Source organism: Vigna unguiculata, chromosome 9 (genome assembly GCF_037176805.1).
Source record: "Vigna unguiculata cultivar grain cowpea cultivar isolate G323 ecotype 2 chromosome 9, ASM3717680v1, whole genome shotgun sequence".
NCBI lineage: Eukaryota > Viridiplantae > Streptophyta > Magnoliopsida > Fabales > Fabaceae > Vigna > Vigna unguiculata.
Genome location: NC_140800.1, coordinates 35962098 through 35974763, shown reverse-complemented (window position 1 = coordinate 35974763; position 12666 = coordinate 35962098). Strand labels below are relative to the sequence as shown.

The following is a 12666-nucleotide window of genomic DNA, read 5'->3' as shown; positions in this document are numbered from 1 at the left end:
TAAGAAACGACACCGTTTTAAAACAATTAGTTTCGGGTCTTGTAACTAAGTTACTAACTTCGCTTACCACCGCCGGCAATGGAGCTGCCGGAGTGCCCAGTGTGCCTTCAATCCTTCGACGACCGCGACGCAATTCCTCGGGTCTTATCATGTGGACACTCGGTTTGCGAAGTTTGTCTCGTGGAGCTTCCGCAGCGGTACCCGGATACTATTCGGTGCCCCGCTTGCACCCAACTCGTGAAGTATCCTTCTCAACAAGGCCCTTCTTCTCTTCCCAAAAACATCGACCTCCTCAGACTCTCGCTCCAACACTTCCCTTCTTCTTCTAATCGTTCCCACAACAAACGGTCCACGGTCAATTCTGGTTACGATCACTCTTCGTTCTGGTCCCCTGAGTTCTATGATGCATGGAAGAATTGGATTCTTCCGCGCGACGCTGTTTTAACTGACGATCATTGTCATGGCCGGTTCAGTTCGTCCAAGGGTAGGGTTTGTTTCGGAGTTAACCGCTGCGTGAGTCTCGCTCCGATTGTTTGTTTCTCTCCTGGGAATGACTCTAAGTTTAGGTTTAGTTATGTTGCATGGGTGATTAAGTGTTTGGAGGGGATGAGCGAGGCTGCGAGAGAGGAGTTAGCATGGATTCTTGAAGCTTCCGTGAGGCAGAGTAGGGTGTGTAGGGTTTTTGGGTTGTGGAGTGAAGGGGTGGAGGGACCTCTGTATATGGTGTTTGAGAGGCAAAGTGGTAATCTTTTAGACAAGTTTGGTGAATTGAGAAATGGATTTGTTGGTGGGAATGAGGGTGGTTTGGAGTTGGACACTGGTGGGATTTTTAGTTTTTTAACGATTGGGAGGGGTATATGTGAAGCTGTGCTTTCTTTGCATTTGGAAGGTTTGGTTGCTGGTTGTTTAGGGCTTTCTTGTTTCTCTTTTGATGAGCTCGGTGGGATTTGTGTTGATTTGAATGAGGTATTGGGAATGGGAAGGCGGTTGCACGCTGTTTTCAGTAAACATGAGAAAGAAGCAATGTCTAAAGATTGCTTGGAAAATGAGATTTTTGTAAGTCCTGAGGTTTTGTATGAGTTGTTGCACAAGAGGAGATCTGGTCCTGATGGTGGGCGTTTCAGATATCCAATAGGGTATGGCTCAGATGTATGGTCATTGGCCCGTGTACTGTTGTGGCTTCTTATTGGAAATGTGCTGCCTCGGAATACCTTGGAAATGAATGAAGAGAGTGATGGTGATAGCACAGCTAGTTATGTGTGTTGGGTGGAGAAAGTTAGTTCTGTTTTGGAAGACAAACTAGGCTCTGAGTATCTGTCACTGGGGAAGACTCTTTGCAAATGTTTGGACGTCAATCCAGGAAACCGTCCAGATGTGGTAGATGTAAGGAAGTGCATTCAGGATATGTTAGTCAAACCTCAATTTGAAATTCTGGGCAACTTAGAGGTCACCATAAGTAAGGACAGTACAGGTCGCTGTTTGGTTCTAGGGGAGCTGTCTCTGTTGCCTAAGGAATGGTCTGACGAACCAAGAGAGTTTGAGTTGCGGGAGAAACAAATTGGTGGTCAACCAAATTTTGCTCAAGATGGCCAAGACAAGTCTGATGAGGACTCTGCTGCTGGTTTATCTGGGGGATTGACTGAACTCAAACATCTGCGAGGCCATCTTGATTTTGTCAGTGGATTGGCTGTTGGAGGTCTGAATTCTAAGTTTATGTTCAATGTTATTTCTACTAATCATATCTCGTGATATCATTCTTTGAATGTTTGAGTGACAATATCCTTAAGACTAGTTATGGGTGATGAATAAGTTATCTAATAATTGACACATGGCATGGGTTGGATCCTTTGAAGGCCAGTTGAATGTGAGGCTTTTCAATTGATTTGGTCATAGTTTCTCATGCTTTCTGTGCATTGCATTAATATAGTTTGAAACCACATGGTTTAATGAAACTTATAAACTAAGCTCTCATTCAGTATCTGGATATAGGCTGCTTCATCTATACAATTATGCATGGTCAGAGTTTCATTTGTACTCTTCTAATCTGTAAGAAGATGTGGTGATTATGCAATGCAAAATTATATTTCGTTCTAAATGAGTATTTGTTTAGTTTTGCAGGTGGGTATTTGTTCAGCTCCTCATTTGACAAAACTGTTTGCGTATGGTCCTTGAAGGTAACAATTTTAAAACAAAATGATGTGTCACATTCTACTCGGCACATTCCAAATAGCATGATCTCATTTATAATCTTCGCATGAGGATCCCTTCATTATTGTTTCAGTAAATGCGGCAGAATTAGAAAAATTCTTCGATATTTTCTGATAAATAGTTCTTCAAGGTTCTTTCCTCCCTTGACTCCATTAGTAGATACCTTCTGATAAATATTCAGTGATAATATTAATAGCTAAATAAATAAGAGAAGAGAGAGGAAAATGATTGGGATATATTTTTTTTTCCACTTGTGATTTGCTGGCTTCCTTTTTAATGTCAAAATCTAAAACTTGCATACACAGCCTAACTAAGAAGGTCTACTCAAGTGGAGTTTCAATATTAGAATTCTATATTAGAATTCTATTTTATAAGACAAATTGCTTCTGGAATACTTCCTTCAGATGCTCGTAGACTCTTCCTACCTTGTGCTATGTAGAATTGTTGCATTCTTTGTCTTACGTGGATAGATAAAAAGTACCATCTTGGATGCTAGATTGTTATGCAACATCAAAGCATGATTTATGATAATCAAATATAGTGAAACTAGGTTTGAGATTAATCTCCCTTGTGTAGAAAATATACATATGGGCTGTATTTATAATAAAGAAAATATGGGCTAAGCCCAAAATACATATGAAGAATAATAACAATAGAAACAAAAAATAAGATATTAATGATATCTTAACACTCCCCCTCAAGCTGGTGCATACAAATCGTATGTACCAAGCTTGTTACAAATATAACTAATTCTTGATCCTCGTAAAAACTTAGTGAAAATATATGTTAACTGATCATTTGAGTTAACAAACTCAGTCTTGATATCCTCAAACATAATCTTTTCTCGAATGAAATGACAGTCAATCTCAATGTGTTTAGTCCTCTCATGAAACACATTATTAGAACTGATATGAAGAGTAGCTTGATTATCCCATATAAGTGTTATTTGATTAACGTCTCCAAACTATAACTCTTTGAGCAACAACTTAAGCCAAACAAGCTCACAAGTGGCTGAAGTCATGACTTTATATTCTGCTTCTGCACTACACCTTGCCACAACACTTTGTTTCTCGCTTTTCTAAGACATCAAGTTACCTCCAATGGAGACACAATATATGTATATAGACCTTCCATCAGAAGGAGATTCTGCCCAATCAACATTTGAATAATAAACAACTCTTGTATGTTATTAGAACCATATAACAATCATTTTCCAAGAGATCCTTTAATGTACTTCAGTATACGAATGACTGCATTCCAATGATCTTCGCACGGAGAATTAAGAAATTGGCTTACCACACTGACTGCAAAGAAAATGTCAGGACAAATAACTGTAAGATAATTCAATTTCCCAACTAATCTTCTATATTGTTCGGGATCTGACATAGGCTTCCCCTGATTTGATAGAAGTTTAGTATTGGGATCCATGGGTGTGTCAACAGATTTTGAACTCAATAACCCAATTTCTTCCAAAATATCTCGTGCATACTTCCTTTGAGAAATAACAATACCATCTTTGTTGGACTGTGCCACCTCAATACCCAAGAAATATCTGAGTTTTCCAAGATCTTTAGTTTGAAAATGATCACAAAGATGTTGTTTCATCTAAGAGATGCCATGGTTATCACTGTCGGTAAGAACGATGTCATCAATATACACTATCAAGTAGACACATCCAACACTTGAGTGACGATAAAAAACTGAATGATTTGCCTCACACCGAGTCATACAAAATTGTTGAACAACATTGCTAAATTTTCCAAAGCAGGCCCTTGGAGACTGTTTTAGGCCATATAAAGATTTGCGAATACGACATACCAACCCAGAAGACTACTCCTAAGCAACAAACCCAGGAGGTTGCTCCATATAAATCTCTTCTTGCAAATCGCCATTGAGGAATGCGTTTTAACGTCTAGTTGATAAAGAGGCCACTTTTGAAGAGCCGCCATGGCAATAAATAAACAAACAGAAGCCATCTTCACTACTGGAGAAAAAGTATCACCATAATCCAACCCAAAAATTTGGGTGTAACCTTTGGCCACAAGACGTCCTTTGAGATGATCAATAGTACTATCAGGTCCAACTTTAATAGCAAAATTCCACCTACAACCAACAACAGATTTTCCAGATGGTAATGGAAAAAACTCCTAAGTTCCACTATTATGAAGAACACTCAGTTCATCGAGCATGGTCTTACACCAACCAGGATGGGCTAAGGCATGAACAAATTTAGGAATGGTCACAGAAGAAATAGACGAAAGACAGGCATAAAAAGGTTAAGACAATCTATGGTAACTTAAAGCAATATAATGAGGAGAAAGATTACGTGTGTAGAACAAATACCTTTTCTGAGGGCGATTGGAAGGTCACTCGGTGGAAGGGGAGACTTAGTTGTCGGATTCGGAAGAGACACACTAGTTGGCACTTGAGGTGAGTCACTTGCTTGTTGTTGAGGACAATGGCAGCGACTATAAACTTGAAGAGGTAGTGGAGCAAAAACTGATGGCCTACAAGGCACACCTGGAAGAACACAAATCATAGGAATATTGACGGGACTAGGAAAATCGACGGTATTAGATGGAGACTCAGTGGAATGAGAAGAACTTTTATAGTAAAAGGAAGACTCATTGAAGGTGACGACATATGCACAAACAAAATAGTTGTATCCTTTTTGGGATCGCGTAAACCCTTAAAAAATACATTTGTGTGATCGAGAAGATAATTTATCAAGCCCAGGACTAAAATTGTGCACAAAACATGTAAATCCAAAAACCTTGAGAGGTAAGGGATGAAGAGGTCCATGAGGAAATAAAATAGAATGAAGTATGTTGTTATTTAAAACTGAAGAAGACATGCGATTAATAAAATAACAGGCGGTAAGAACAACATCACCCCACACCATGAATTAAAAGAGTGTGAGTTGTTCAATAAGATGTCTATTTTTCCGTTTAGCCACCCCATTTTGTTGAGGTGTATATGCGCAAGAAGTTTGATGCAGAATGCCACACAAAGCCATAAATTGTTTAAAAGAATTGGAAAGATATTCATGACCATTATCACTTCGCAAAATTTTAATAGGAACACCAAATTGAGTTTCAATTTCATTAAAAAAAGATTGAAAGATATGAAATAATTCAGAACGACTTTTCATTAAAAATAAGGTTAAAATACTCCGATAGTCCTCATTTTGGTTTAGAAATCTCAAATTGGTCCTCGAATTTTAATTAATCTCAATTTCGTCCTCATTTTTGTAAATGTGTTTTAAATCAACCCAATCGTTAACAGTGTTAAAATTTTTAACGTTAACTTCATTTTAATTTTCTGACATGGCTTTATGCATTATTTTGAGGACTGAAAAATGGGTGTGTGGACCCTGATAATTAAAATAAGCACAATCCTTGAAACCCTAAATTACTGAATTAGGGATTGGAATTGGGTGGTGAAGGTAGTGAATGCGATTTTCACTGCACCATGAAAAAAAATTGCAGCCAACAACTTCTTCACTTCCACCCTGTCCAACGAAAAATCAACACCACCAATTACATACCAATTACAAAATTAGGTTTTCCAAAATCAAAATACGAAAAAAAACGTCCACCAAAACAACAAATTTCATAACTTGAACTTTCGGCAACCCCAAAAATTTCTCCCCATGTTCTTAGGAGTTCTAGCAGTTCTCGTGATTGCCTTTTCACCGCAATAGCAAACAGGTGTTAAATCGAACCTCCTCACCGCACCTCCATGAGAAGAAACGTTGGAATCTTTCATTTCCCAACCATTGCAAGTGCAGGACGAGCAAGAACGAAAGAGAGACATTACCAATCTTACCAAATCAGAACGCAGGAGACAACTTCACCTCACCCTTTTCAAACCCTAAGCTTCAAAAGTTATGAACTTTTTAAAAGAGAAACCAAGAACACATGTTCCAAAACAACTGAATGACACGTCACAGGAATAAACGCTGTTTGTGAACTGATAACGGAAATGGTTGATTTAAAACACATTTACAAAAATGAGGACGAAATTGAGATCAATTAAAATTCGAGAACCAATTTGAGATTTCTGAACCAAAACGAGGATCATCGGAGTATTTTAACCGAAAAATAACTAAGTACATCGTGAATAATCATCAATAAAAGTAACAAAGTATTGAAAACCTAGACTAGATGCAACATGACTATGTCCCCAAATGTTAGAGTGAACTAAGGCAAAAGGGGACGAAGCACTGTGCGCGACACTACGAGGAAAAGAACTACAATTATGCTTGCCTAACTGACATGACTCACACACCAACTTGGACAACTTGGAGAAGCCAGGAACAAGTTGCTGCAACTTGGCAAGACTAGGATGGCCTAACTGAGCATGAAGAAGAAGAGGTAGAGACTCCATGATTGCGCCAACATGAGAAGAAGGGCAGAGATGATAAAGTCTGTGGGACTCACATCCGGTGCCAATCACCTGTCTCGAACTCCGGTCCTGTAAACAAACAGAAGATTGGGTAAAGGAAATAACACAATCAAGAGGTCAAGTTAGATGACTAGTGGATAATAAGTTAAAAGGAGATCCAGGGACATAAAGAACATTATCAATGGATAAAAAAGGAAAAAGATCGACAGTCCCAACACCATCTAAAACACGAGTCCCATTAGCCATTGTAATAGAGGGTAAATTATTCAGAGAGGACAAAAAGGAAAACAAAGATTTCTTACCAGTAATGTGATCGGTGGCACCTGAGTCGAACACCCAGGGACCAACAAACATAGATTGAGTCAGACCAGCAAAAGATGTACCTGTGTGGACAACAGAAGCTGTGGAACTAGAAAGCTTACAATCCTCACTCCATTTGAGAAATTCATTGAAGAGAGCAGATTTGTCGGTGGTGGAAACAAATGAATGAGGATCCACAGGAGATGGTTGTGACGGAGGATCACTGTGAACAACAGCAGCAGATCGAGGAGGATGACCATGTAAAACATAACACCGATCAATTTTGTGGCCAAACTTGTCACAATGATCACACTTGTGACGCCCTTTTTTCGGTCTTGCATGAGTGATGGCGATCATCACGTAGAGATACCAAAGCAGAGGAATCATTGGCATGGACAGGTGGATCAGCAGAAGGTTGACAAGGCACACGCAAAAGGGTAGAACAAGTAGAGGTAAAATTGGGTATAACAGTAAAACCCAAAATATGATCACAGACATAGAAATATTTTTCAGGAAGTCCGTGTAACATCACAACCATGAAAAAATGTGATTGTTGCTCGATTTCTTCAGTAGAAGTAGAGGCAGGAGGTAATACTTCACAAAATTCATGAAAAAGATCATTCACCTTACCCACATAATCTGCCACAGTCGAGAAGCAACAACATTAAGCAGGTCATGACAAACACCATATAGACGTTGAATGTCATTGGTGTACAGTAATTTGGCATGTTCCAGACTTCATAAAATGCACCGTAGGCACTAAACAGTGGTTTCAAAGAAGTGTAAATCGTATTCTTGAGAACCATGCATAAATCAGCATCAATTCTCTTCCAACGAGGAAACTTAGTGGGATCAACATCAATCACTTTGAGGATGATCAAGATACCCTTGACTCTCAAGCCAAAGTTTAACGTCGAATGCCCATGTCGAATAATTCTTGCCATCTAACTTATCAATGGGCAAGTGCACATTAACATTTGGGGGGAAAACGGACGAATCAGACATGGAGACAACGAAAGTGGACAAAGCAGCAACAAAAGACGCTATGGAGGGGAGAGAGAAAGCCTAAAAATTGAAAGTGCGCCAAAGGAAACACGTAGCCCATATCTGGAAAGCCGAGGATGAGGCGAGTGCAGTAGTGGTGATTGGCACCGGAAATGACTATGCATGCGTCGCCACCGCGGTGGAAGCAGACAACGGCTAAAACATTTGGACGGCGTGGGACCTCCGATGACCGTGAAACCAACGGCGTTGAGGTTGCTTGGCCGAGACGATCACAACCATGTGGTCGCCGGTCGAAACTGGATCTCCGGTGACGGCGGACGGCGGCCGACGACCGTGGAAGGCGGTGCTGGCAGTGGATCAATGACAGAGGTGAAAAAGAAATCCTTAGGCTCTAGATACCAAATTAAATATAGTGAAACTAGGTTTGAGATTAATCTCCTTGTGTAGAAATACACATAGGGACTGTATTTATAATAAAGAAAATATGGTCTAAGCCCAAAATACATATGATGAATAATAACTATAGAAACAGAAAATAAGATATTAATGATATCTTAACAATGATGATTACAAAGTTTGAAGGGCCGCGATATTTTCTATAGATTACTGTGGTTGTTATTGTACAAGCTGTTTCACGGACTTTCAGATTCAGATATAATGAGATTTTCTCATTTAGTATAATTTATGTAGGACCTTTCTCCTTTACACAGATTTAGTGGTCATGAGAATAAAATCATGGCCCTAGTTTGTGTAGATGGAAAAGAACCATTGTGCATAAGTGGTGACAGTGGAGGGGGCATATTTATTTGGGGAACTGCCCCTTTTAGGCGAGATCCCTTAAGGAAATGGTATGAGAAGCAGGATTGGCGTTTTAGTGGTATCCACTCCTTGGCTGTTTCCAAAAATTATTCTCTTTACACCGGAAGCGGAGATAGAACAATAAAAGCTTGGTCATTAGAGGTGAGTCTTTAACTTTCTTTGATTACTTATTTGCTGCCTAAAATTGAAACTTCATTGGTCAATGATTCTTTGGGTTTCTATAACTTTTCTCAGGATGAAACTTTGATATGCACAATGACTGGTCATAAATCTGTAGTTTCCACACTTGCTATTTGTGATGAGGTTCTTTACAGTGGTAGTTGGGATGGTACAGTTCGGTTGTGGAGTCTAAATGACCACTGTCCATTGACAGTTCTGGGGGAAGATAGGATTGCAGATATGCACTCTATCCTGGCTATTACTGTAGATAGGCATTTGCTTGTTGCAGCACATGAGAATGGATGCATAAAGGTTTCTTATTTTTCCATATTTTACCCTTTTGAAGATTAATGGTGAATTTTGTAGCCCAATTGAAGTCAAATATGGACTTGACCCATACAATTAACTCCTGTCAATATTGTTTAAGATCTCTTTTATCATTTGTTTGTTTAGGTCTGGAGGAATGATGTGTTCATGAAGTCCAAAACATTGCATAACGGAGCCATTTTTGCAATGAGTATGCAGGGAAAATGTCTTTACACAGGAGGTTCGGACACAAATGTTAATATACAGGTAGAAATGCAACATCTTGTGCTCTGTCTTGGAAATTACAAGGCAATTTGCTCAGCTTATAATATTTTATTTAATATTGTTTATTCAAATACCCTAGAAATTCATTATAGAATTTGGTGAATTGTAGGAATTATCTGGAGACGAATTTGAACTGGATGTCAAACCATATGGATCCATTCCATACCGTTCTACTGTTACAACTATATTATACAGCCAAGGAAAACTGTACGTCGGATATACTGACAAGTCTATTAAGGTATTCATTCACTTCATCCAATTATTTTAATTTTTAAATTCAGGCCTCGATGAAGTGTATTAAGAGAGCTAATTTAAGTGTTGCTTTAATAAAATATTTTATATAAAAGAAGTCACAGCTCACAGCCCGTAAATTTTGTTCATTTTTAATAACACATTTCCCCTTGCACTTGCTTATTTGTCTTTCTAAATGGAAAAGAGAGAATAATTCAACCTGGAGCCATTTAGAGATTGCTCTTTTCTCCCCATTCAATAGAAGAGAGTGCTTATTGTAAACCATACCAATTGAATTCTATAGGCAGATATGATCAACCAGGAAATATTGTCCTTTTCACATCTCAATTATTTGGCAACATGACTTCTTATCGTGTTCTAAAAGGAGAGTCGATGTTTGACAAACATCTATGGAGTGCAAGACACTACCAGCTGATATAATGGTTGACTTGTTATCACTGCATTTGTCTTTTTATTATGCTTGTGAATTTTTAACACTCAACAGCTATTGTTGATTTGGTTCCTCCAGGTTTATCAGTAAATAGTAAGAGTTAGTTGTGTGCATCTGCTCAACTCATGGTTTGGCTGCTCAAGTTGCAGCAATTTTTTTTTATCTTAAATTATGCATCATCCTTGTGATGCTAGGTTTTGGAGTGACATTTTCGACATAGATACAGATAGTATGATCCAAGTGATACGGAAAGGTGTTCTGTACATATTTTACACTATTTCTTTCTCGGGCTTGATGCTTGAGGTTTGTATCTAATTTGAAACTGTTGCGGTGTATACTTAATGTAATACACCATAGTAAATAACTCGGTTCAGATTCAGGATACATGCCAAGTTTCAGTGCAGATTTTTGCGCCAGTTAGTTCTACTTTTTCTTTTTCCTTTTTTGGTACAAAATGATTTCGCCTTGTTGGTTTTTATAAATGTTTTCATCATTCATTGAAAAGGGAGATTTAATGGAGGAAGCAATTTTCAATAAAAATTTTACATAATCAATTACATCTCATGATTATCTCATTTTGCAACATACATATTCACCCTTTACAATTAACCGTATTAATTGATTTTTGTCTTCATTATAAAACAAAAAACAAACAAAATTCAAGAGGTAAAAGTTTATTTAACTGAAACCTGTTACTTTAGTTTTCTTATTTAAACTAAATACATTTTAAATACACATTGGCCTTTAATGTTGGACAGAGGACATGTTAATCAATCAAAGGAGTAGATGAAGAATTTTGGAGACCTAAAATAAATTTAAAAAATAAGATATTTTATTTAAATTTATTAAATTGTAAAATTTAATTTTATTTAATATTTTTATTTTAATAAATTAGATGATAAGAGTAATTCGATTAAGTTTTAAAAAAAAAAATTAATCACTATCATGACTTATTCTCATTAGTTACTTATCTTTTTCCATTGGTTTTTTTATTTATATTTATATTGATATTACCTTGTCTATTCAAAAAGCACACTCACTTGTATTTTTTAGTTTAATTTTCTTATCTATTTTTATGATGCAATTAGTCTTAACTTTTATCTTTCTTTTGGATTTTTAAATAATTTGATTCAATTTTTTTAGTTGACATATCTATAAGTTTTTTTATTTAATAAAAAATTATAATATATAAAATATTATTAAAAATAATTATATAAATAAAATGAATTAAAATAATAAAATCTCATCTTAATTGTCAATAAAATATACTTGATCGTAGACTTATAATATCTTAAAAGTCTGAAATTTTTTCTCCCTCTTAAACTTAAACTATTTCATAAACATGCAAAGTACGTATTTCTAATCTAATACTGTTGGACCATGGACAGTAAACATGTCTGCACAAGCCCTTTGCCTATGCCACGCACACACAACTGTATAGCACGTGTACACCTTCTTCAGTCATGCACGGTTACACCTCTTTGGCACAAATCATCAAACACACAAAATACAATTATATGGAAGATGTGAACACAGATAGAGAAAACAAAAAGAGGACCTTTCTCACGAACCCTAGTGAAAGAATACAAAACTATTTATACTGTCTTGTTAGTTGAGTAAAATTACTATATAAAAAATTACGTAGAGATAAAAAAATAAAAATTGAAGTAAAAGAAAGATAAAAGATGGAAATGAAATCAAAATTAAAGTCATGTAAAGATAAAACAAAAAATAAAATCAAAATTAAAGTCACATAAAAATAAAAAAAAAAGAAAATTAAAATTAAAATCACCAAGATAAAAAAAGAAAATAGAATCAATTTGATTATAAGAAAATAAATATTTTTTTCTAAACAAAATTATGATTTATTGAAAAAATATTTTTAATTTATTAAATATAATTTTCAATACTAATGACACTAAAAAAATTTAATTATTTTTTTAAACATAAATTTATAATTAATTTACTAAAAATATATTAGTACCAAATTTATTTTTAAGACATTTTTAAATCTTAAATATAAATTTATAATTAATTTAATAAAAATATATTAATACTAATAATTGTTTTAAAACACCTTTTCTTAAACACAATTTTATAATTAATTTAAAAGAAAAATATTAGTACTGATTGAAACCTATATTTTCTTTAACATAACATTATTTATAATTAACCATGTTAATTAACTTAAAAATCAAACTTAAAAATGAAACTAATTAAAATCGGTTATTTGCTTTCTTTTCTTTTATTTGAAACAAAATATAAAACAGTCTACCCGTTTCATTCCGATACTTTAACTATTCAAAATAAAATATTTAAATTTGTTAACTTTTAATAAAAATTGAAATTGATTTTTTTTTTTAATTTTGGACTAATTGAATTTTTTATCTTAAAAAAAATACATAAATTTAATTATTTTAACCAATTTTATTAAGTTTAAATCTACAATATTTAAAAATAAAGAATTAAATGATCCAAAATTTAAAAAAAGAATT

The 12666-nt window shown here is 35.6% G+C and overlaps 1 protein-coding gene across 5 annotated transcripts; it reads left to right on the top strand.

Moving 5' to 3' along the window:
- On the top strand, positions 1 to 10587 carry LOC146883950 (zinc ion binding protein). 5 transcript variants are annotated; one of them, XM_085666566.1, is made up of 7 exons: positions 1 to 1696; positions 2119 to 2174; positions 8611 to 8880; positions 8974 to 9210; positions 9352 to 9471; positions 9599 to 9727; positions 10250 to 10587. In XM_085666566.1, exons 1-7 carry the CDS (start codon positions 79 to 81, stop codon positions 10259 to 10261), a joined length of 2442 nt encoding a protein of 813 aa, XP_085522692.1. In that variant the 5' UTR covers positions 1 to 78; the 3' UTR covers positions 10262 to 10587. The 5 variants fall into 5 exon arrangements, with proteins under 5 accessions (XP_085522692.1, XP_085522689.1, XP_085522688.1 ...); XM_085666563.1 differs by having other exon boundaries at positions 10226 to 10587; XM_085666562.1 differs by having other exon boundaries at positions 10025 to 10587.
- The last annotated feature ends 2079 nt before the right edge of the window (positions 10588 to 12666 follow it).